At 47.7% G+C, this 24937-nt stretch overlaps 1 protein-coding gene across 1 annotated transcript in view; it reads left to right on the top strand.

Moving 5' to 3' along the window:
• Nucleotides 1-11006: 11006 nt before the first annotated feature.
• Nucleotides 11007-24937, top strand: part of LOC124872986 — a 42981-nt gene continuing 29050 nt past the window's right edge. Inside the window, exons 1-8 of the mRNA XM_047373440.1 lie at nt 11007-11349; nt 11468-11696; nt 11803-12033; nt 12116-12257; nt 12354-12500; nt 12589-12815; nt 12942-13057; nt 13157-13233. Coding sequence (XP_047229396.1) covers nt 11007-11349; nt 11468-11696; nt 11803-12033; nt 12116-12257; nt 12354-12500; nt 12589-12815; nt 12942-13057; nt 13157-13233 — 1512 coding nt within the window. The remainder of the gene's footprint in view (nt 11350-11467; nt 11697-11802; nt 12034-12115; nt 12258-12353; nt 12501-12588; nt 12816-12941; nt 13058-13156; nt 13234-24937) is intronic.

Raw genomic sequence — 24937 nt, 5'->3', positions numbered from 1 at the left:
CACCATCATATGACCTTCTAGCAAATCAGCCCACTCTATCACACCACACGGCCCCCACTTCTCCTCTTATAGGCTTGTATCCCACGCTGAAAGTAACTGGGGGAAAAGTGAGCGTGTGTGATTTACCGCCAGTAACTGCCCGGCCCCCTCATGGTCCATCACCCCCTGACCCTCCCCCCTTGGCCCCCACCTCTGTCTGCTCACATTCCAGTGCTGCGTCAGTACTCTCATCCGGAGGTTCCTTAATTTCACAAGATCCATTAACTGACCCATTTGCTGACCGGGTAACACGGGACAAAATGTGGCCAGCTTCTGGCCCAAAAAAGTGTTCCACCCCGTATCTTTCCCATTCACCTAGTGATATGGAATTGGTCACACCTCTGAAATCAGATGTAACTGAGGGCTCAGTTAATATGTCAGTGTCATATGGGTATATGGGTCCACTGTTCCAACAACAATTTGGGGCAAATAGATACAAGCCTTTTATACTGGGAGATCTTACCACTTTGTGTGACAAATTGCCTCCGATCGCAGAAGGTGCGTCTATATGGTTACAGACTCTAGACTCCCTGACAGCAGGCACCACGTTAGCTCTAGGTGATTACAGGGCCATTGCTGGGCGATGCATGAAGCCACACAGCTGTAGGGACATAGAGCTTGTAGCAGGTACAATAGCAGTACCAGATGGGGTCCCACTTACTGCATATTCCACTCTTATAGGCATGGCTCTTAAACAAATGTATCCAGTAACCAGAGGACGTACCATTCCAAAATATGAGTGGAACGCAAGCACAAATCCTAGAGAATATTTAGATCAGTGCAAATCCATGTGGCAAACACAGACAGGAACTAATCCAGACAGAGCTGGTCCCCAAAGGGACTGGTTAAGAGGGTTACCGTTGCAGGTTAAAACTAATATGGAGGATAATCCCGACCTCCCTGGATCAGAGCCTGGAGCATGGGATCGCCATTTGATGCATCATTTATCTAAACTCAAAGAGACAAAACAAGATGAGGAGAGTGAATTAAAAACGTTACAAACTCAGCTCCTGAAAATGCAATTAGCAGAAGCTAAACAGAAGGTTGGGGAAAAGAAGAAGGAGGGTAAAACATCTAAAATTATGTATGAAGGTGCAGTGTCTCAGCCCCCTCAGGCTCCCCCATTTCCTGGAAATAGAGAAACAGCAGGACAGTGGTATCAGGCCCCGGTCATCAGGCCAGGAATTTGGCTGTTTGGATTCGCCTTTGAGAAGCACCAGCGAGATTCTCAAGGCTGACGGAAAATTAAGAGTCAGCCTAACCCAAATAATTATTGTTTTTCTGAATCTGGCTCCCCTGCACGGCCTTGATGGCTGGCTATCTTCAACTTCTCCTGGAAGTTATGTAAACATGACGCTCTGCTCCCTCTGCCCCCTCCCTTCCCTGAGGACATCTGTGGACCTGCTCAGAACTTGGCCGGTTGATGTACATTCCAATGAACCATCAAGGACAATGGCCTCTGTGACAGTGCTTCATGGACTTACTTGCACACACTCACTCGCACACACACACATGCTCAAGATAAACATATGCACCCCTCACACCAACTTCACCGTTCCCGGCATGATGTTGTTTTGTCAACTTGTTGCTTCTTTGTGCTGAGGTTTTTAGCAATCTCAAACTGAATCCTGCTAAGGATAAAGTGTGAAATATGATTTTTTTTCCCCCTCTACTTACCTAATGTGGCCTCTTTTCTCATCTAGCAAGGGCAGCACCTGTGAGTGGGCAGCAAAGCCTCGGTGACCCGTACCCCCTTGTCTTGTGTCATGATGTATGTTTGGATGGGTTGTACTGGAATTCTAATTTCCCCTCGGGGATCAATAAAGTATCTTTGAATTGAATTGAATTGAATCAGGGACATGCTGGTCGTTTTGGGGGACGGGGAGGGCTAAGAGCAAGGGGATTCCAGAGAGGACCACAGAGGAGACTGGGTAATGCTGATGTGTGTTATTACTGCAATGAGCCTGGACACTGGGCCCGAGATTGCCCCCATAAGAATGGTCCACCCGGAGGGTGTGGATGTTATGGTCCCGCCATGGCTCCTCCTGCCCGTCCATACAGAGGCAGAGGTGGCCCAGCACGCGGTGCATACGGACCACAACACCAATTACCGGCCTGGGACGGGCCTAGTCTCTGGCCTGAGCACCACTGAAGGTCCCCACCAACCCCAGAAGACAGCGGGACTGCGGACCCCCTGCTGTCAGTGACTGTGTCCGGAAATAGCCTTCCTTTTCTGGTGGACACTGGGGCCACATGTTCAACCATCAAACAGGCTCCTCCAAAAACACTCTCCACCAGGACTACAACTGTCATGGGGTTCTCGGGGGCAAAACAGGTCCTGCCATATACCAAGCCTTTAAAGATTGAAATTGGTGGAGAGACACTGAATCACAGTTATTTGGTCTCCACACACACCAGTAAATTAACTGGGGAGAGACATGTTAATAAAACTGGGAGCAACCATTTTATGCGGGACTGATGGACTGCATGTTCACCTGCCCAATGGCATCCAGTTATTTTGTGACAATAACACTTCTTTTTCACATGGACAGTACCTCCTCCAGCCACTGCAGGACTCAATAGCTGACATATACTGGATTTTGCTGCAACCTGAAACCACCGCGCACAGAGGCATTCTCTCAGCTTTCCATCAGTGGAAATCCTGGGTCTCCACTCTGGCACCCTATGTACCTCCTCCTGACCCCCCGCATGTCACCTTGTTTTATGATAGAAATAATCGTGAATGCTACCAGGAAAGCTTTGCTGACGAGTTAGAGGGTACACACTGGGACATTGCCACCACAGACATTTATGTAGCACCAGAAGGAGTGGTGGCCAAGGTTCATTTGACTAAAGAGCAGGAAGTGTGGTTTAGGATGTGGTCTGATGGCGTGCCTCATGTCTCTTTAGCTCTGCACCAGGTCATGAAGCACGTGAACTTGGAGGTGTGTTAAAACGCTCCCTGAACCTACAGGATTGGCAGCCTTTGGCAACCCCTGACCTTTTTTACTCGCCCTCAGGTAATACTTATCGCATATTCAACCACTCTACGGATGTGGGCACACTGGAGCATGTTTAGTTAGACAGACCCCATGGCAGGGAAAAAACAGACCATCCACTGGCAGCTGCTGTTGTAGAAAAAATGCCTTCCACTTTCTGGGCAGAGGGGCCCACAGATGTAGGCCTGATTCAATGTTCCCCCATTACCTTTCAGTTAACCACCGACCAACCAATATGGAAGCCCCAATACCCTCACAAACCAGCAGCAGAATTAGGCATTAAAGATACAGTGGAAGGCCTCTGGAACTCAGGTGTTTTAGAGTCCGCACATTCCTCTTCATAGAACACACCCATTTTGCCAGTGGAGAAAAAAGGGACAGGTAAATGGCACATGGCACATGATTTAATGATAAATGCAGCTTTGGCCACCCCTACCATTCCCGTGCCCAATCCCTATGTGGCTCTGACAAATCTTAACCCTGACCATTGCTGGTTTACCTGCATTGATCTGGCCAATGCATTTTTCTGCCTTCCTTTAGCTGAGGAATGCAGGGACATTTTTGCATTTACCTATAAATCTCATAGGTATAGATACACTCGTTTGCCGCAGGGATTCGCGTTTTCTCCAGGAATCTTCAATCAGGTTCTAAAAGACTCTCTCCAAGATTGCCTATTACCACAAAACACCACTCTAATTCAGTACGTGGAAGACATTTTCCTCGCAACACCCACTATGGATGAATGCTTAGAGGCAACAGCAATTGTCCTGTCGCATTTGGCTAAAAAAGGCTACAAGGTTAGCAAAGCCAAACTCCAGATCTGCAGATGCCAGGTTGACTTTTTGGGCAGAGTTGTTGCCCAACCTGGCACGGGGATGTCCCCAGCACACCAATCTGCAGTTTTGTCCCACCCAAAACCGCTCCTGGTAAAGGACATGTTGTCTTTCCTAGAGCTCACAGGGTATAGCAGATCTTTTGTGCCCGGCTACACCGACCTCACTGCACCCCTTAGAGATCTTGTCAAAAAACAGGGCATGAGAAACCTCACTGCCCTGCTTGAATGAACCAGAGAAGCCAAAGAAGCGTTCATTAACTTAAAAACCAGCCTCTCGCAAGCTGCACATTTGGCACACCCAGATTACACGTTGCTCTTCCAGTTGGATGTTTCTGTAACAGCACACACAGCAAATGGTGTTGCTGTTCCAGAAAAAAGGGGGAATAAGAACAGTGCTAATGTACATAAGTGTAATGTTGGACAATATGGAACAAAGACATCATGAGTGCACCCGACACGCAGCAGGGATGGCTAAAATAATTCAAAAAACAGCTCATGTAGTGATGGGACATCCTCTTAACATATTAACATCACATGGCATGGTGGCCTTTGTGAACTCTCAGGCTTTCACACTCACCACTGAGACAACAGAGGCTGAGTAAGGTGCTGGAGGCCCCAAACATCACATACACACATGAAGGGATAAACATGGCAGATAGAATAACTACCGGTACACCACGTGTCTGCGCAGAAAAAGTGTAGTTTAATGAAAAAATCAGACCAGATCTATAAAGTACATCCCTAACAGACGCCCAAAACCTGTACACAGACGGGTGCTGCTTCAGACATGACACAGAAGGACATAAGGCAGCATACGCGGTTGTGGAAGACACAGGGACAGATTTTGTCACAGTACAGGCAGAGGAACTGACAGATTCACAATCAGCGCAGAGAGCAGAAGTTTTGGCAGTGAAAGCTGCTCTGGAACTAGGAGCAGGACAGAAGGTTAACATTTACACAGATTCCGCATACGCTGCAGGAGCAGTACATGTAGAACTCAAACAGTGGCTGAGGACAGGATTTAGAACTGCAGGACAGAAACCCATTAAACATGAACAGGAAATGAGAAAGTTGGCTGAAGCTTTGTTGCTCCCTCAAGAAGTAGCTGTCATTAAATGCAGAGGACATGACAGCAGTAACACCAGAGTAGCACAAGGGAATCAGGCCGCTGACCAGGCTGCTAAACAGTGTGCAGGATATCAGCCCAAGCACATAATGCTGTGTTCAGAAGCAGGGTGGACACCAGAACCCACCCTGGAAGAAGTAATGAAAATACAAAAGGCGGCCTCCCCTGCGGAAAAATCAGTTTGGAAGGCCCGAGGAGGCTCACAAGATCAGAATGGTCTCTGGAGAAGCCCAGACGGACATCCCATTTTGCCACCAGGTCTTACCAAAGTAGCCTTAGAAGTAGCACACTTAGTAGGACATGTGGGAACAATGCAAATGTTGAAAAATCTTGAACACTGGTGGCACCCTTTTTTGAAACCAATGGCAGTGCATTGGATTAATTCATGTGAGATGCGCAGGCAGTTCAATGTTAGACCAACCTTGAAGCCAGCACCTCGGAAGTTCCCAGTAGACCCAATAGCAGGAAAAGAGGTTATCATTGATTATACAGACATGACTGAGAGAGTAAATGGGTTCAGATATCTGTTGGTGTGTGTGGATGCATTTACTGGATGGCGGAGGCATGGCCTACAAAAAAGGAAGACAGCAAATCTGTGGTGAAGTGTTTGATAAATCATTATATCCCTAGACATGGTTTCCCAGCTAAAATAACTTCTGACAACGAAACACATTTCAAAAATGAGGAACTCAAAGAAGTGGAAATATTTCTGGGACTGAAACACTCATTTGGCACTGTGTACCATCCACAGTCACAGGGGAAGGTTGAAAGAATGAATCAAACCCTTAAAACCAAATTGGCTAAGATCTGTGCACAGTCCAAAATGAATTGGGTTACGGCCTTGCCATTAGCTCTGATGTCTGTACGGAGTTCTGTAAATCAGAAACATGGTTTAACTCCACATGAGCTGCAAACAGGGAGGCCATTTCCAGGTCCACAAACAAGGTTACCGTTTCTTACTGAGTGTGAACAATCTATGTCTCATCGTGATTATTACAGATCTCTCCACAGTCTTGTTACAGCCTTCTCCAAACAGATCCCAGCAGAACCAGAGACCGGGGTTGGGACCACCACATCGGAAGCCGAGTGGGTCCTCCTGAAAGTCATCAAAAGAAAGTGGTCAGAGCCAAGGTGGACCGGTCCATTTCAGGTCACAGAGAGGACAACCCATGCAGTCAGGCTGAAGGGCAAAGGCGCTACTTGGTATCACTGGAGCCAGTGTGCAGGGGCAGAACCACTTCAACGATCCCTTTCTCAGGTCCAGGAGGATCTGAGCAAAAACCCAGGAGAAGACAATCTCACTTCTCTCACCCAAGAAGGGGCAGAATAATCCCCGGGTGAGAGAAATTAGCCCAGGGTCAGTCTGCCCTGAGAGCTGAAGACAGAAGAACAACAAAAGAAGAGGCGCAGGTGATTGAGTTTCCCTCTCACTAGGAGTGGTAGAGTTTCCCTCCCACCCCAGAAGACACTGCTCGGCAAACATTTTATATTTTATATTACATTTTGATTTTTTGGTATCTATTTTCAGGTTATGATTTAACTGTATATGTTTATGTTTTAAGTTTCATAAGATTAAAAAAAAAGAAACGAGTACCCAAAACAAGGGAACTAGACTCTCTAGGAGTTTCATGATAGGTGGAGTGTTACTCTCAGTACTCATTGTTATGTTTATTTTATGGTATTTTTGTGAACTTCCATTCCAGACATGTTCTGAAAACCACTCCGGGAAGGTGTCCAAAAGGTCTAGGGTAACTCCATCCAAGGACGTATGCCTTAAGCGTTATGGGGGATTAGAACTAAATTACACGTTAAGAGCAACTACCACTTTTCGGTTTGACCTGTGTGATGTCATGAAGTGTGGGAAGAATCCGACTGCCTGGTTGGGGTATAATGTGTATTTGTGTGCCAATCTCGACGTGTCCACCCAATGCGCTGCAGGCAGGACCATGAGTTTATATGGGGGAAACGAGCTTTGCGGAAACTGGGGTCACGCAGTAGGGTACACGGGTAGCTGGACACCCACCCTGACATATGTAAATTCACGGAATCGAGAAAAAGCCAAACAAATCAGCCTGGTATGAGCGTTGACACATAACACACTTGGGGGTGTCAATCCACTATTTTTGTCCATAAAATCGTTAGGTGATGTATTTCACTCTAGGGGTAGAGGTAACACGGACCGACCCCCAGGTACTAATCAAAGTCAATTTAAATAAACCAACACCTCAGCTACAGGCCACTAGCACTACAGTCCCAGAACCAGAAGACCAACTAGAAGGGGTGATGAAAGTAGATTACTCCACCCTACAGCCTCTAGAAATAATCCAGATGGCCACAGGTTACACAGATGATAATCTTTGGTTGCAATGGATGACCCAAACTGCAAAGGAACAACGTAGGTCTGACTGCATTGCATGTGCATCTGCAAGGCCACACTTAACCACTGACCCAGCCCCTTTACATCCGGAAGATGCTTGGGGGTACAGTTGCATGTTACAACTAACTAGAGAAGCCACCCCTGCCAACTGTACCATGCTAGCTAGCATCTTTCCACCCATCCCAAACAATACCAAGACAGGACCATTCACACCTCAGAGGCTGAATGGGACATATTCTTGTTTCAAGTTCACCTCAAACACCCCAAAGGTGAATGTAGGACAAATTCCCTCGGACTGGTGTAATACCACCACATCTGGGAAAGTGATAGGACTTTGGGCACGATCAGGATTATATTACTACTGTGGAGGATATAGACTTCTCACTAATATACCAGATAACACCATAGGAGTATGTGCTATGGTTAGATTGCAGGCCCCGTTAATTTTATTTGGTCCTAATATTACCTCTGTGACATATCAACAACATAAGGCACTGGGATTCACTCGTAGGAGGATATTATGAAAAGAAGCGCTTCAACCACTTTTGATCTGAGTCAGGGTTCCCCCACCTACATAGATGCAATTGGAGTTCCGCGAGGAGTCCCAAATGAGTATAAACTTGCAGACCAAATATCAGCTGGATTTGAAAACATCCCTATTATAGCTGCCTTGTTCCCAGTAACGCCCAACAAAAATGTAGACCGCATTAATTATATTCATTATAATGTTTTGCGTCTGGCCAATCTAACTCGAGACGCTGTAGAAGATTTATCTGAACAATTGGCCCCAACGTCCCTCATGGCAGTTCAAAATAGGATGGCATTGGATATGTTATTAGCTGAAAAAGGTGGCGTGTGTGCCATGTTTGGAGATATGTGTTGTACTTTCATTCCTAATAACACTGCACTGGCGGTTCAGTGTCAAAGGCTTTAGAGGGACTTAAGACCCTCTCCGCCACCTTGCATGAACATTCTGGAATTGATAATCCCCTGGAGGAGTGGATGACAGGCATATTTGGACACTGGAAGGGTTTGATAATGTCTTTGATGATTTCTATTGCAGTATTTGTAGCTATAATGGTGACCTGTGGATGTTGTTGCGTCCCATGCATTCGTTCTCTGATGGTGCGCCTCATCACCTCCGGTAATTGAGCAGAGGGATCCAAAGATAACGATGCCACTGTTGCAAATTGACTCTGACCAGGATGAGGACTCAGAGTGTGAATTCATGGACGCATGATATGATGAGTTGAAGAAAAAAATATCGAGGCACGTGACGTCGCCCGGTACGGCGGAGCCGGGGTCCTACCCTGGAGCCAGGCCTGGGGTCGGGACTCGTCGGAGAGTGCCTGGTGGCCGGGTTGCTCCTCGCGGGACCCGGCCAGGCCAAGCCCGAACGAGAGACGCGAGACCCGGTCCCGGATAAAGCGGAAGACGACGATTACGACGATGATATGATGCATGCATGTTTTTTAATGATTTTCTCTTTTACAGGTGGTACAGTAATATTTTTGCTTATTTCTACTTATTTGTAGAAAGACATTTTAGATTGTGAACTCTTTTATGAGAGTTCAAAAGAGGGATATTGTAGAATATAAACTATCTATGTGTGTAATGTAGAATATAAACTTAGGGAGCGAAGCATAAAAACTGCAAAGTCATAAATTGGTGAATGACAAGGGAGAGGGTAAAGAGAGGGCAAGGTCATAAATAGATGGAGGATGGGGGAGACAGGGAAGGATGAGTTTGCCAGAAGGGAATGACCAGAAGCACTCCTTATTTGGACCTAAGGAAATGTTATGCTATATACATGAGTGACATGATATATGTATATGTTGAACACACCCTTGAGACTGAATAGAACGAGCTGAGAAGCAAAGAGAGGGCAGAGTTGGACTCATAGGTTTTCACTGGAGTCTACCTCTCTCACTCTGCGCAGAGGCAAACTCAAAGTTGATTGTACTTTGTGTTTATTTCACTCTTTTGAAACCTGTATCCAAATCAACGGACCCGGGGAAGCAGAGACGGCTTTGACAGAAGAAAAAAAATGTTTTATGTAATATTAAGCTGATATTTTTGTTTATAAACAGGCCTATTTGAAAAAACAATGGACCCTCCTTCCACCAAGGGCTCAGTAGCAACCCCCATCAATTCATCGGCAGTGTTTTTGTGTATGTATATATGGATGTGTATGTGAAAGCATAATGTCTCTTCTAACGCAATTGGCGGTCTCATAAAGCAAACTTGACAATTTAAACAACAACAAACAAACAAACAACAATAAAATCAACCATTTTTTTTATATTGTTATATTCTAAGCAGATGTCCCTGCCCAGACACCAAGCTACTTATTTGGATCATTCTTGTTACCAACTAAAGTCCAGGTAGACTGGCTAAAGCTGAATGGACCGGCACAGCACTCCGTATGTGGCTCCAGGACAGCTCATGTCTCAGGGAAAAGTTATATTGATGGTAGAAAGAGTCTCTCCTTCAAAGATCTGGGTTCAGGCCTTTGTTCAGTCGGAATTTATAAGATTGTCAGATGCACACACAGCTGATTTCTGGTTTGGATACAAAGTTCTTCGAAAAGGAGGAAGACCTACCTCCATTTACAAGGTCAGGACAGTTATCTAGCTATGTTTCTGCAATGCAACGCTTAGGAGTTCTTAACGTGAAAAATATCCTGCAGTGAGTCCTGCAGTGCTTTGTTTTGATAGCTCTATGACATAGAGCTCCAGGTAGCTCCCTCAGTCAACCAGCCTCCCTTAGTTAAGCTCAGCTTTAAAATGTTGTGAATTCTGGGATGTGGAGTTTTTTCAATTCCTTTGTTCAGTTCCTTCCATGCAGTCAGGCATGTGAAGCTACACAGACTCCTTTGTTCACATTGTTGATTCCCAACAAAAATTCAGAGCCAAGATTTACATTCAATAGAAATCTACAGGGTAACTTAAAGATTTCATCACAATTTGATAGATTTAGAGATGTTTTGCAAGGCAAAGTGAATTGTATGGTATCTTAATAGACTCCTATCGAAGAAAACTGAAGACTGAAATTGATATGTTTAGTGGCACAGGGGAACAGAGGAAACAACTTATTGGAAAAAGCAAAGCAAGTGGAGCACAGGGAAACCAGCATGGTGGATGCTGGCAATGAAGAACAAAAGAATCTGCAAAGGAGGTGAGGAAAACAAAAAGCTTTTAACCACTGGGAGGGTAAACTGGGAAGGTTAGAAATATCCTATCCAGGAGTGGTGCTGAAAAACTAGTCCATGCATTTGTTACTTCAAGGCATAGCTGTCAAGTCTCCCGTTTTGGCCGGGAAACTTCCGTATTTTAACCTCTTTCCCGCCGTCCTCACGTATTAGTATTCTCCCGTAAATCTCCCGTATTACAATATAATAATAAAAAAACATTCCTCTGCTTCTTTCTCTGAATTCTGTCACTAGCCTCGCTACTGCAGGTGGCAGTTGTCGCGATATTAGTGCTGACGGCGGGAACAAACCTGGAACAACAAAGGAGAGAAATGGATAGATGTGACGAAAGGGAAGGCATTCCTGCCAGAAAAAGAAAGACATCGTGCAAATATCTTGAAAAATGGGACAGCGAATTTTCTTTTCTAAAGAATAGCAGGATGGGGCACAGTCACGCGTTCTGTAAGATTTGTAACTGTGATTTTAGTGTCTCCCACGGGGGAAGGAATGACATCAGTCAGCATGAAAAATCGACCAAGCACAAGCGCTGGCTAGAGGCACAGAAACATGCCCAGGCAATGTCAACATTTGTGACTAGAAATACCACCGAGGCAGACCAGGTCATAAATGCGGAGGTTAAAATGGCAATGCTGTGTGCCAAAAACAATGTTGCTTTCAACTTCTGTGATGACTTCAATAAGTGTGTAGCTGAAATGTTCCCGGACTCTGCTATCGCACGGAAATTCTCGGCGGGAAAAACCAAGGCTACCCAACTCATCAAAGGTAAGCTGAGTCAAATTAAGTATGAGTATTGTGTATGCATATGCCTATTTAATAATGTCCCGTATGCATATTGTAGGGTAATGGTTAGGTAATTTTAATTACTGGGCTCTCTCAACAGGTGCCATAGCAACAGAGCTAGATGACGAGTTGGCCAAAACATGCCGATCTCAGCCATTTTCTGTGATGTGCGACGAATCGAACAACAGAAAAGGAAATAAAGAATTTGTCATCCTAACTAGACTCTACGATGAGGCCACTCTGCAGGTCGTTACAAGATTCATGGAGATGCCTGTATGCAACGTGGGAAATGCAGAAAATCTGTATGAAAAACTGAGTGAAGCACTAAGGTAAGGGAACTGCACTGTGTTGTTGACTTGTGTAATAGTTTGCTTGTAATTATAACCATACGTTTTGTCTAAGTCGTTTTATGGCATTTCTTTCTGTTATCCATAGAAAAAGAGGCATCCCAGGGGAGAACCTGATAGCCTTTAACTCTGATAATGCGAGCATCATGAAAGGCAGACACAACTCTGTTATCAGCAGACTGAAACAGAGCCAGCCCCACGTCCAGGACCTCGGCTGCATCTGCCACCTGGCACAGCTGGCCACTGGCTGTGGCATCAGAGCAGCCCAGGTACCGGTGGAAGACATCCTGGTGGGGATATACACCCACTTTGATAAAAGGTAGATGCAAATAAATTAAATAGGACTTCTATTTTTCTAGGTCTGCAGTTAATATTCTTATAAACATTTTTCTATCTTTCAGTGCAAAAAGATGTGAACTCTACAAAGGGTTTGTAGATTTCACTGATTCAGACCACCTGAAGCTCCTCGGGTACTGCAGCACCAGATGGCTGAGTCTGCTAACCTGTATCCAGAGAGTGTTGAACCAGTGGGATGCACTGCAGGTAAGGATGGTAACTCCAGCAGATATATACACCATTAACTATGCTAGATTTCCATTTTAACCATGAATTGCCACCCTGTGTCCATATGTACTGTAGGCCTACTTTAACAGTCATGAGGAGGTGGAGAGGAGTGCCAAAGTGCGCGATCTAGCAAGCCATCTGCGTGATCCAATCGTGAAGGCTTACTTCATGTTCCTGAGTGCTGCCCTTAAGCCTTTATATGAATTTAATATTGTCTTCCAGGTGGGTGTCAATCATATTGGATGAATTAAATATGGTTGTACTTATTGTAGCCTTTTTATTACAGTGTGACCAATTATATTTTCTTCAGTCAGAGGCCGTGCAGATTCACAGACTTGAAGAGGAGATGTGCAGGCTGATCAAGAGGATCCTGGGGTTCCTCATACCAGCCAGGACCATCATGGGTGTACCTCTCAAGGAGGTGGAGTATGGAAAAGGACATCAGTTGGCTGACGAAGAGCTCTTTATAGGAGCAGAAACAAAGGCATACATGGCAAGGAAAGAGCTCCCTGTGTCAGCGGAGAAGAAAATCTTTCAGTGAGTATATTACCCAGCAGTTATTTAATTATATCATCTTTTCACAGTATGAGATTATAGGCTGTAGTGTTTTTTGTTTACTCTTATGCTGTTTTTACACTTATGCTGTTGTATGTCTGTGAGAAGATTCTATGAAGCAGTGCTTCAGAAGATGTTCTCCTCCTTTCCTCTTGACCATCCACTCCTGAAGGACATGAAAGTGCAGGACCCTGCTGCTCGCCTTGACATTACTCCAGGGACAGGTAGATGTTAGAGTCAGTTCCTCATTGATTAAATGAATAAATGAATATTGCATGGTTTAGATCTGCAATGTTCAGTCAAACACTTGTTTTACATTACAGTGGCAAGGCTAGGGGCCCTTTTCCCTCAGTTGAGCTTGAGTGAGGATAGGCTGAGAGAGGAACTCATTGACTACCAGGTGACAGATAGCAAGCATCTCCCACAAGAAGACAAAACTGACAGATTCTGGGGACTGGTAGGGAAAGATGTGAGGTTCAGTGAGCTGCCAAGATTAATGAAGGCTTTACTATGCATTCCCCACAGCAATGCCAGTTCTGAAAGAGTGTTCAGTATGGTAAGAAAGATTGTTACAGAGAATAGGATGTCATTAGACAACAGCACGGTTTGTGCTTTACTGTCATGTAAAATCAACCACTCTGGCCCAGGCCACAAATACACTCCATCCAAACGAGTCTTAAAGGATGCAAAGGCTGCAACAAATCTGTATAATAAGTCTTTAGTGAAGAGAGCCACCTGAGTGAACATGAGAAATTTAAATAAAATGTGTAATGAAGACAAAATGTAAATGTTTAACCTAAAGACAAGCAATGTATATATAAACTGAAAATGTGTTAAATAAATAAATGTGCTTGAACCCCTTTTGTGTTTAATTTAGGCTCTGTTATAACATAGGAATGTCCACAGCATTCAGTGTCAACAAAGGTAGGCTTATTGTAGTCTGTTAGTGGTTGACAAGTGGTTATTTTAGATATCTTGTACACCTGTGCTAAAATGCAAGGGATACTGGAGCTTGGTCGGGGTAGTGGGATGGCTCACAGCGGTCCCGAGAAAATTTCCCTTATTTTCAAATCCAAAACTTGACAGGTATGCTTCAAGGCTGGACCATTGTATTTCTATAGAAATTTCATTGACTAGTAGTTGGACAGGTGTACCTAATAAAGTGGCATGTGAGTTTATATAGATATATATCTATATCTATATAGATATAGATATATGTATATATATATATACCAGTCAAAAGTTTTGGATACACTTTCTCATTTTATGGGTTTCTTTATTTTCATGACTATTTACATTGCAGATTCTCATCACAGGCAACAAAACTGTGAATGAACACATATCGAATTATATAGTAAACAAAAAGTGTAAAGTAACTCTAAACATTTTTTTTACTTTAAATTCTTCAAAAATTGCCACCCTTTGCTTTGATTAATAATAAAAATAATTTTATCCCCCAGTGGGCCCACCACCTGCAGGGGGAACCGTGAGGGACCGGTGCAAAGAGGATTGGGTGGCGGACGAAGGTGGAGACCTCAACAGCCCGATCCCCGGATGCTTAGGCTGGCTCTAGGGACGTGGAATGTCACCTCGCTGGGGGGGAAGGAGCTTGAGCTTGTGCGGGAGGTCGAGAGATATCGACTAGAAATAGTCGGGCTCGCCTCCACGCGCAGCGTGGGCTCTGGAACCCATCTCCTTGAGAGGGGTTGGACTCTCTTCTACTCTGGAGTGGCCCACGGGGAGAGGCGGCGGGCTGGTGTGGGTTTGCTTGTTGCTCCCCAGCTCAGCCGTCTCGTGTTGGGGTTTACCCCAGTGGAAAAGAGGGTTGTATCCCTGCGCCTTCGGGTTGGGGAGAGGTCTCTGACTATCATTTCAGCCTACGGGCCGAGTGGTAGTGCAGAGTACCCTGCCTTCTTGGCGTCCCTGTCGGGGGTGCTGGATAGTGCCCCTCCCGGGGACTCCATTATTCTGCTGGGGGACTTCAACGCCCACGTGGGGAAAGACAGTGACACCTGGAGAGGCGTGATCGGGAGGAATGGCCTCCCCGATCTGAATCCGAGTGGTGTTTTGTTATTGGACTTCTGTGCTAGTCATGGATTGTCCATAACGAACACCATGTTCAAACATAACGGTGTCCATCAGTGCACTTGGCACCAGGACACCCTAGGCAGGAGGTCGATGATCGACTTTGTTGTCGTATCATCAGACCTTCGGCCGCATGTTTTGGACACTCGGGTGAAGAGAGGGGCTGAGCTGTCCACTGATCATCACCTGGTGGTGAGTTGGATCCGCTGGAGGAGGAGAAAGCCAGACAGACTCGGCAGGCCCAAGCGCATAGTGAGGGTCTGCTGGGAACGCCTGGCGGAGCCCTCGGCCAGGGATGTATTCAACTCCCACCTCCGGGAGAGCTTCGATCAGATCCCGGGGGATGTTGGATACATAGAGTCCGAGTGGACCATGTTCTCTGCATCTATTGTCGATGCTGCTGCCCATAGCTGTGGCCGTAAGGTCTGCGGTGCCTGTCGTGGCGGCAATCCCAGAACCCGGTGGTGGACACCGGCAGTAAGGGATGCTGTTAAGCTGAAGAAGGAGTCCTATCGGCTGTGATTGGCTTGTGGGACTCCTGAGGCGGCTGACGGGTACCGTGAGGCCAAGCGTGCTGCGGCCCGGGCTGTGGCAGAGGCAAAAACTCGGGCCTGGGAAGAGTTCGGTGAGGCCATGGAGAAGGACTACCGGTTGGCCTCGAAGCGATTCTGGCAAACTGTCCGGCGCCTCAGGAGGGGGAAGCAGTGCTTTGCCAACACTGTTTATAGTGGGGGCGGGAGACTGCTGACCTCGACTGAGGACATTATCGGGCGGTGGAAGGAGTACTTCGAGGATCTCCTCAATCCTGCCATCACGCATTCCGTGGTGGAAACAGAGGCTGGGGACTCGGGGTTGGACTCTTTCATCACCCAGGCTGAAGTCACCGAGGTGGTTAAAAAGCTCCGCGGTGGCAAGGCTTCGGGGGTGGATGAGATCCGCCCTGAGTACCTCAAGTGTCTGGATGTTGTAGGGCTGTCATGGTTGACACGCCTCTTCAACATTGCGTGGCGGTCGGGGACAGTGCCTCTGGACTGGCAGACTGGGGTGGTGGTCCCCCTTTATAAGAAGGGGGACCGGAGGGTGTGTTCCAACTACAGGGGGATCACACTCCTCAGCCTCCCTGGTAAGGCCTACGCCAGGGTATTGGAGAGGAGAGTCCGACCGATAGTCGAACCTCGGCTTCAGGAGGAACAGTGTGGTTTTCGTCCCAGCCGTGGAACACTGGACCAGCTCTATACCCTCTACAGGGTGCTCGAGGGTTCATGGGAGTTTGCCCAACCGGTTCACATGTGTTTTGTGGACCTGGAGAAGGCATTCGACTGTGTCCCTCGTGATGCCCTGTGGGGGGTGCTCCAGGAGTATGGAATCGGGGGCCCTTTATTAGGGGCCATCCGGTCCCTGTACGAGCGGAGCAGGAGTTTGGTCCGAATTGCCGGCACTAAGTCGGACCGATTCCCAGTGCATGTTGGACTCCGGCAGGGCTGCCCTTTGTCGCCGGTCCTGTTCATAACTTTTATGGACAGGATTTCTAGACGCAGCCAAGGGCCGGAGGGGGTCTGGTTTGGGGACCAGTGGATTTCGTCTCTTCTTTTTGCGGATGACGTGGTCCTGCTGGCCCCCTCTAGCCAAGACCTACAGCATGCGCTGTGGCGGTTCGCAGCCAAGTGTGAAGCGGCTGGGATGAGGATCAGCTCCTCCAAGTCCGAGGCCATGGTACTCGACCGGAAAAGGGTGGCTTGTCCTCTTCAGGTTGGAGGGGAGTTCCTGCCTCAAGTGGAGGAGTTTAAGTATCTCGGGGTCTTGTTCACGAGTGAGGGAAGAATGGAGCGGGAGATCGACAGACGGATCGGTGCAGCTGCCACAGTAATGGGGGCGCTGTGCCGGTCCATTGTGGTGAAGAGAGAGCTGAGCCGAAAAGCAAAGCTCTCAATTTACTGGTCGGTCTACGTTCCTACCCTCACCTATGGCCATGAACTTTGGGTCATGACCGAAAGAACGAGATCACGGATACAAGCGGCTGAAATGAGCTTCCTCCGTAGGGTGGCCGGGCACTCCCTTAGAGATAGGGTGAGGAGCTCGGCCATCCGGGAGGAGCTCGGAGTAGAGCCGCTGCTCCTCCACATTGAGAGGAGCCAGTTGAGGTGGCTCGGGCATCTATACCGGATGGCTCCTGGACGCCTTCCTCGGGAGGTGTTCCAGGCACGTCCCACCGGGAGGAGGCCCAGGGGACGGCCCAGGACACGCTGGAGGGACTATGTCTCTCGGCTGGCCTGGGAACGCCTTGGGCTCCCCCTGGAGGAACTGGAGGAGGTGTCTGGAGAGAGGGACGTCTGGGCGTCTCTGCTGAGTCTGCTGCCCCCGCGACCCGGTCCTGGATAAGCGGAAGACGACGAACGAACGAACGAAAATAATTTAGACTTTATTGATCTCACAATGGAAAAATCAACATCTGCATTTTAACTCATCACTTTAGGGAGCAGTGGGCTGCCACTGTACGGGAGCTTTTTGGGGCTAAGGGTCTTGCTCAGGGACCCAACGACTGAGACAGATGGAACAGGGGTTCGAACGGGGAATCTCACCAGTTACATGATGAACTCTTACAACCTGACCCACAGTTGCCCCTACTGATTTGCTCTCTTGGTATTCTCACATGAGCTTCATGAAAATGGTTTTCCAAAGAGCCTTGGCAGAACTTCCCAGAGGTTCATTGAGAGATGGCCAAATGTTATTATTTCAGTCAATATTTATGTTACTAAGTTGATATCACTCTGTTACCTATATTTTGAGAATGTATTTTAGAAAAATATTAACTTGGACTAACTTGGCTCTCTCTTTTTCAGTTGCATATGACTGACCACAACAGAAAAAACTTGCCCATATTGGACAGATGCAGGACCTGCTCCACAAACTTTCACTGTACCTTTTGTAGCTCAACTTTATTTAATCCCACACAGTTGGCTCTGAACAGCAGCTGGGCATAAAAAGGTTCGTTCGTTCGTTCGTCGTCTTCCGCTTATCCAGGACCGGGTCGCGGGGGCAGCAGACTCAGCAGAGACGCCCAGACGTCCCTCTCTCCAGACACCTCCTCCAGTTCCTCCAGGGGGAGCCCAAGGCGTTCCCAGGCCAGCCGAGAGACATAGTCCCTCCAGCGTGTCCTGGGCCGTCCCCTGGGCCTCCTCCCGGTGGGACGTGCCTGGAACACCTCCCGAGGAAGGCGTCCAGGAGGCATCCGGTATAGATGCCCGAGCCACCTCAACTGGCTCCTCTCGATGTGGAGGAGCAGCGGCTCTACTCCGAGCCCCTCCCGGATGGCCGAGCTCCTCACCCTATCTCTAAGGGAGTGCCCGGCCACCCTACGGAGGAAGCTCATTTCAGCCGCTTGTATCCGTGATCTCGTTCTTTCGGTCAGGACCCAAACTTCATGGCCATAGGTGAGGGTAGGAACGTAGACCGACCAGTAAATTGAGAGCTTTGCTTTTCGGCTCAGCTCTCTCTTCACCACAATGGACCGGCACAGCGCCCCCATTACTGTGGCAGCTGCACCGATCCGTCTGTCGATCTCCCGCTCCATTCTTCCCTCACTCGTGAACAAGACCCCGAGATACTTAAACTCCTCCACTTGAGGCAGGAACTCCCCTCCAACCTGAAGAGGACAAGCCACCCTTTTCCGGTCGAGTACCATGGCCTCGGACTTGGAGGAGCTGATCCTCATCCCAGCCGCTTCACACTCGGCTGCGAACCGCCACAGCGCATGCTGTAGGTCTTGGCTAGAGGGGGCCAGCAGGACCACGTCATCCGCAAAAAGAAGAGACGAAATCCACTGGTCCCCAAACCAGACCCCCTCCGGCCCTTGGCTGCGTCTAGAAATCCTGTCCATAAAAGTTATGAACAGGACCGGCGACAAAGGGCAGCCCTGCCGGAGTCCAACATGCACTGGGAACAGGTCCGACTTAGTGCCGGCAATGCGGACCAAACTCCTGCTCCGCTCGTACAGGGACCGGATGGCCCCTAATAAAGGGCCCCCGATTCCATACTCCTGGAGCACCCCCCACAGGGCATCACGAGGGACACAGTCGAATGCCTTCTCCAGGTCCACAAAACACATGTGAACCGGTTGGGCAAACTCCCATGAACCCTCGAGCACCCTGTAGAGGGTATAGAGCTGGTCCAGTGTTCCACGGCTGGGACGAAAACCACACTGTTCCTCCTGAAGCCGAGGTTCGACTATCGGTCGGACTCTCCTCTCCAATACCCTGGCGTAGGCCTTACCAGGGAGGCTAAGGAGTGTGATCCCCCTGTAGTTGGAACACACCCTCCGGTCCCCCTTCTTATAAAGGGGGACCACCACCCCAGTCTGCCAGTCCAGAGGCACTGTCCCCGACCGCCACGCAATGTTGAAGAGGCGTGTCAACCATGACAGCCCTACAACATCCAGAGACTTGAGGTACTCAGGGCGGATCTCATCCACCCCCGAAGCCTTGCCACCGCGGAGCTTTTTAACCACCTCGGTGACTTCAGCCTGGGTGATGAAAGAGTCCAACCCCGAGTCCCCAGCCTCTGTTTCCACCACGGAATGCGTGATGGCAGGATTGAGGAGATCCTCGAAGTACTCCTTCCACCGCACGATAATGTCCTCAGTCGAGGTCAGCAGTCTCCCGCCCCCACTATAAACAGTGTTGGCAGAGCACTGCTTCCCCCTCCTGAGGCGTCGGACGGTTTGCCAGAATCGCTTCGAGGCCAACCGGTAGTCCTTCTCCATGGCCTCACCGAACTCTTCCCAGGCCCGAGTTTTTGCCTCTGCCACAGCCCGGGCCGCAGCACGCTTGGCCTCACGGTACCCGTCAGCCTCCTCAGGAGTCCCACAAGCCAACCACAGCCGATAGGACTCCTTCTTCAGCTTGACAGCATCCCTTACTGCCGGTGTCCACCACCGGGTTCTGGGATTGCCGCCGCGACAGGCACCGCAGACCTTACGGCCGCAGCTACGGGCAGCAGCATCGACAATAGATGCGGAGAACATGGTCCACTCTGAGTCTATGTCTCCAACATCCCCCGGGATCTGGTCAAAGCTCTCCCGGAGGTGGGAGTTGAATACATCCCTGGCCGAGGGCTCCGCGAGGTGTTCCCAGCAGACCCTCACTATGCGCTTGGGCCTGCCAAGTCTGTCCGGCTTTCTCCTCCTCCAGCGGATCCAACTCACCACCAGGTGATGATCAGTGGACAGCTCAGACCCTCTTTTCACCCGAGTGTCCAAAACATGCGGCCGAAGGTCGGATGATACGACTACAAAGTCAATCATCGACGTCCTGCCTAGGGTGTCCTGGTGCTAAGTGCACTGATGGACACCCTTATGTTTGAACATGGTGTTCATTATGGACAATCCGTGACTAGCACAGAAGTTCAATTACAAAACACCACTCGGATTCAGATCGGGGAGGCCATTCCTCCCGATCACGCCTCTCCAGGTGTCACTGTCATTTCCCACGTGGGCGTTGAAGTCCCCCAGCAGAATAATGGAGTCCCCGGGAGGGGCACTATCCAGCACCCCTGACAGGGACACCAAGAAGGCCGGGTACTCCGCACTACCGCTCGGCCCGTAGGCCGAGACGACAGTCAGAGACCTATCCCCAACCCAAAGGCGCAGGGATACAACCCTCTCATCCACTGGGGTAAACCCCAACATGAGACGGCTGAGCTGGGGGGCAACAAGCGAACCCACACCAGCCCGCCGCCTCTCCCCGTGGGCCACTCCAGAGTAGAAGAGAGTCCAACCCCTCTCAAGGAGATGGGTTCCAGAGCCCACGCTGTGCGTGGAGTAGAGCCCGACTATTTCTAGTCGATATCTCTCAACCTCCCGCACAAGCTCAGGCTCCTTCCCCCCCAGCCAGGTGACATTCCACGTCCCTAGAGCCAGCCTAAGCATCCGGGGATCGGGCCGCTGAGGTCTCCATCTTCGTCTGCCACGCAATCCTCTTTGCACCGGTCCCTCACGGTTCCCCCTGCAGATGGTGGGCCCACTAGGGGATGGCTTCGCATCTCTCGTTCGGGCTTGGCCCGGCCGGGTCCCGCGTGGAGCAACCCGGCCACCAGGCGCTCTCCAGCAAGTCCCGACCTTAGGCCTGGCTCTGGAGTGGGACCCCGTCTCCGCCGTACCGGGCGACGTCACGTACATCGATATTTTTGTCCTCATGAGGGATTCTTGAACCGCTCTTTGTCTGACTCATCACCTAGAGCCTGTTTGCCATGGGAGACCCTACCAGGGGCATTTAGGCCCCAGACAACATAGCCTCTAGGATCATTTGAGCACTCAAACCCCTCCACCACGTTAAGGTGGCAGTTCAAGGAGGGGTAAAATAATATATATAAAATAAAATTATATTTAAAGAAATATTAATAAGTAAATAGTAAAATAATATTTAAGGAAATATTATTTTGAAAAAGAACCAAATCTTTCTGGAGAAATGGGGTTTAATGGTGTTTACTTAGTTATCAAGTTTAGTAAAATAATGTTTAGGGAAATATTTTACTAGATTGGAAACCAACAACCTTTTTGGGTAAATGATCTCTAGCAGGCAAGCACGTGTTCCGAGCTGTTAGCAGTTAAAGCTGACAAAAGAAGCTTGTAGCTTGTCAGAATCAAACACATACCTTTAACATACCACTAATAAAAGGGTTAAAATGCATAAGCGTGGACGGCACATTATGGCCGTTCTTCTGTGTTTAAAATCACCCTTTAAATAAAGTTTTTCTTAATTTTAAAACAAACACAAACACAGAACACACAAATTGAGCACGTGTGCTGAGCAGATAATCTGACAGCACTAAGATGGCTGAGTTTCACACAAACAAAACCAAACTTCATAAAACGAAAAAATGTTTAGATCATTTCATCCTAAATTACTCTCTCTCTGCCCAAACCTAACTCCTCAGGTGAACCGTGCTGAGGAAAAGCTGTCCAGAGCGACGAAGTTTGAAGAAACATCCACAGTGAACAATGGGTTGACTGCAGCTAACCTCCGTAGCTGTGGGGTGGGGCGGCTCGTTCTGTCGGCCGGCCAAACTACACGTTACAGCTGTAACCACGGTGATGCGGTCCCGTTGTCCTTCCTTCAGACCAGGAAAACTGGTGTCGTAGAGACAGGGTCTCTGCTGGGAACTCTGGAACACACTTTGCTTCTGTAGACCATAGAGAGAAAGTCAAGCAACGCTTGTACCTTAATTACCCCGTTCATGAATGAATACCGGATGCACAAACAGCAATTAATTCCTACTTAACTTAGTGCATATGATCGCATGATTGTATGACACTCTTGAATCCAGTTTGAAGAGTTATGTCTGTTTGCCAGCAATGAGACATTAGCACGCTGTGTCTCTCCTTCCACATCCGCCGGGGTACCAGGGTGGAAGAGACAGAAGCTTTGCGAAAGTGGGGTTTTATTCAAACCGGTGATGTCACGGGAAGTCCACTATTACCCCTTTTCCTGGCTGTGCTGGAAATCGGTTAATGCGATTTATTTTGAAAGTTCCAGAAAAGTTCGTACCGGACTTTCATGTTGTAACCATGGCTGTGGGATCACAACACATGTATTATAATAGATGTGTATACATCTATTATTAAAATTGTTTGCTAAATTTCTCACATTTCTCAGGACATGACTTTCCTGCGATCAGCTGAAGCACGTGAATGTTTTTATGTATACATTATTACATATTACATATTTCTGTGTAAGCATAAAGCATTTATTACTATTTACATTTATTACTATTTAGTAGTTATACTATTTAGTAGTGGGCTGCACGGTGGCGCAGTTGGTAGCACTGTTGCCTTGCAGCAAGAAGGTCCTGGGTTCGATTCCTGACCTGGGGTCTTTCTGCATGGAGTTTGCATGTTCTCCCTGTGCATGCGTGGGTTCTCACCGGGTACTCCGGCTTCCTCCCACAGTCCAAAGACATGCCTGTTAGGTTAATTGGTCACTCTAAATTGACCTTAGGTGTATGAATGAGTGTGTTCATGGTTGTTTGTGTGTTGCCCTGCGATGGACTGGCAATCTGTCCAGGGTGTACCCTGCCTCTCGCCCGTAGACTGCTGGAGATAGGCACCAGCTCCCCCGTGACCCACTATGGAATAAGCGGTAGAAAATGACTGACTGACTGACTGACTATTTAGTAGTAATAAACTTTCAAACTGTTTGGTATCGGGGTGCACTAAATCTCTAAACTATAAAAATCAGTGATTTAATTAGCTTTAATAGCTCTTGCTGTTGTTAAAAAAGACCTCAGGCTAAATTGAAATCAGAAGTAGCCTATTGATACACAAAGGGAAATTCTTTATATTTATTTGTGTGAGGACTGAAACTGCGGTTTCTGGTGTGCAGATATACCATTTTGTTGCCAAAATGGCAGCTATTCCCTGACCGAATGTTTCCAAATCAGATCCAAGATGTACTGAACTTTTCTCCAGCGGCGTTTCACATACATGTCGGAGGGTTCAAAAAACCCAGGTGGGAAGGCAGGATTTCCTTTTAACAGAAGAAGGTGATATGGTGTGAGAGGCTCCAAGTCATTTGGGTCGTTAGACAGCTTTGCAATTGGACGATCATTTAGAATGGCTTCTATCTCACACATAACACTGTGAAGTCTATCATCATCCAAGGTTTGCTGGTGTAAGACTGAGTTGAGGATGCGTCTTACAAAACTTATCATACATTCCCAAACTCTGCCATAATGAAATCCTACTGGTGGATTGAAACTCCATTGAACTTCAGCTGAAGTCAGAGCTCCTTGAATTCACTTGTGATCCAATACAGCAAGGGCCTCTTTCAGTTCTATTTCAGCTCCAACAAAATTGGTTCCATTGTCTGACCTAATATGGACAACTTGACCCCTCCTGATGAACTGAAGTATAGTATTAATACAGGCATCTGTATCAAGTAAGCTTGCCACCTCCAAATGCACAGCTCTACTTGCCATGCAGGTAAATATCCCTCGTATCGTTTATACGTTTTTCTGCCTTTCTTGACTTCCACAGGTCCAAAATATTCCACTCCAACATTTGTAAATAGAGGTAGGTCTGGGACTATTCTCTCTTTTGGGAGGTCCGTAATATTTTTGGTCCATAGTTCTTCTGTTATAGCGTCTGCAAAAGCGGCATTTAAACAGGATTTTTCTTACAATCGCATTTGCATCGGTAATCCAATATTTCCTCCTGATATTCGAAAGAGTATGGTTTCGTCCACTGTGTCCTAATAGCTGGTGGATATATTTTAGCATAAGTCTGGAGAAATGCTGATCTGTGGAAAGAATAAGGGGATGTTTGTCCTCCAGTGGCATTTCTCCATTGCTTAACCTTCCTCCAACTCTTAGCAGTCAATCTTCCAAAATCGGATCCAGTTTTTAGATGGAACTTTGTCTGCTTACTGTTTCCTTCTTAGACAGCAAGGAGGAAATTACATCTTTAAACCTTTGTTGCTGACAATAGCATATGATGGCCAACTCAACTTCCAACAGATCTTTGGGCGTTAGGGTGCTACTTCTTGGTGTTACTGTGGCTCCTTGTCCAATCACCTGCCCCTTTGGATCAGAGGCCTTGAAACCATTTTGTTGACGGCTGAGCTACAGCAAAAGTGTTCTCAGCCTGAGAAACCAGGCTACAGACACCTTAAGTTTCCTCCAATCTGAGAAGTAAGTCATGAGACGGTCAGTGACACCAAGGGAATCTGTGACAGCAGAGTTTATCAAAACATCCCTTTTTACCACTAGAACATTAGAGTTCCCCTTAATATCGACCAAACTTTCTTGCCAATGCTCCTTAGACTTCCAAAGAAACTTGGGACCCTCAAGCCAACTGTGGTTTGTAAGGAAATTGCGCACTTTCATTCCTCTTGATGCAGCATCACCTGGGTTGTCTTTAGAACCAATGTATCTCCATTGGGAAGGGCTTGAAATCTCTCTTTTAACAGAGATCCTGTTTGCCACAAACGTATGAAAATGTTTGTCTTCGTTATGAATGTATTTCAAAA

Source organism: Girardinichthys multiradiatus, chromosome 8 (genome assembly GCF_021462225.1).
Source record: "Girardinichthys multiradiatus isolate DD_20200921_A chromosome 8, DD_fGirMul_XY1, whole genome shotgun sequence".
Classification (NCBI taxonomy): domain Eukaryota; kingdom Metazoa; phylum Chordata; class Actinopteri; order Cyprinodontiformes; family Goodeidae; genus Girardinichthys; species Girardinichthys multiradiatus.
Note: the sequence above shows the minus strand (reverse complement) of the source record. Positions and strands in the feature narration are given on the sequence as shown.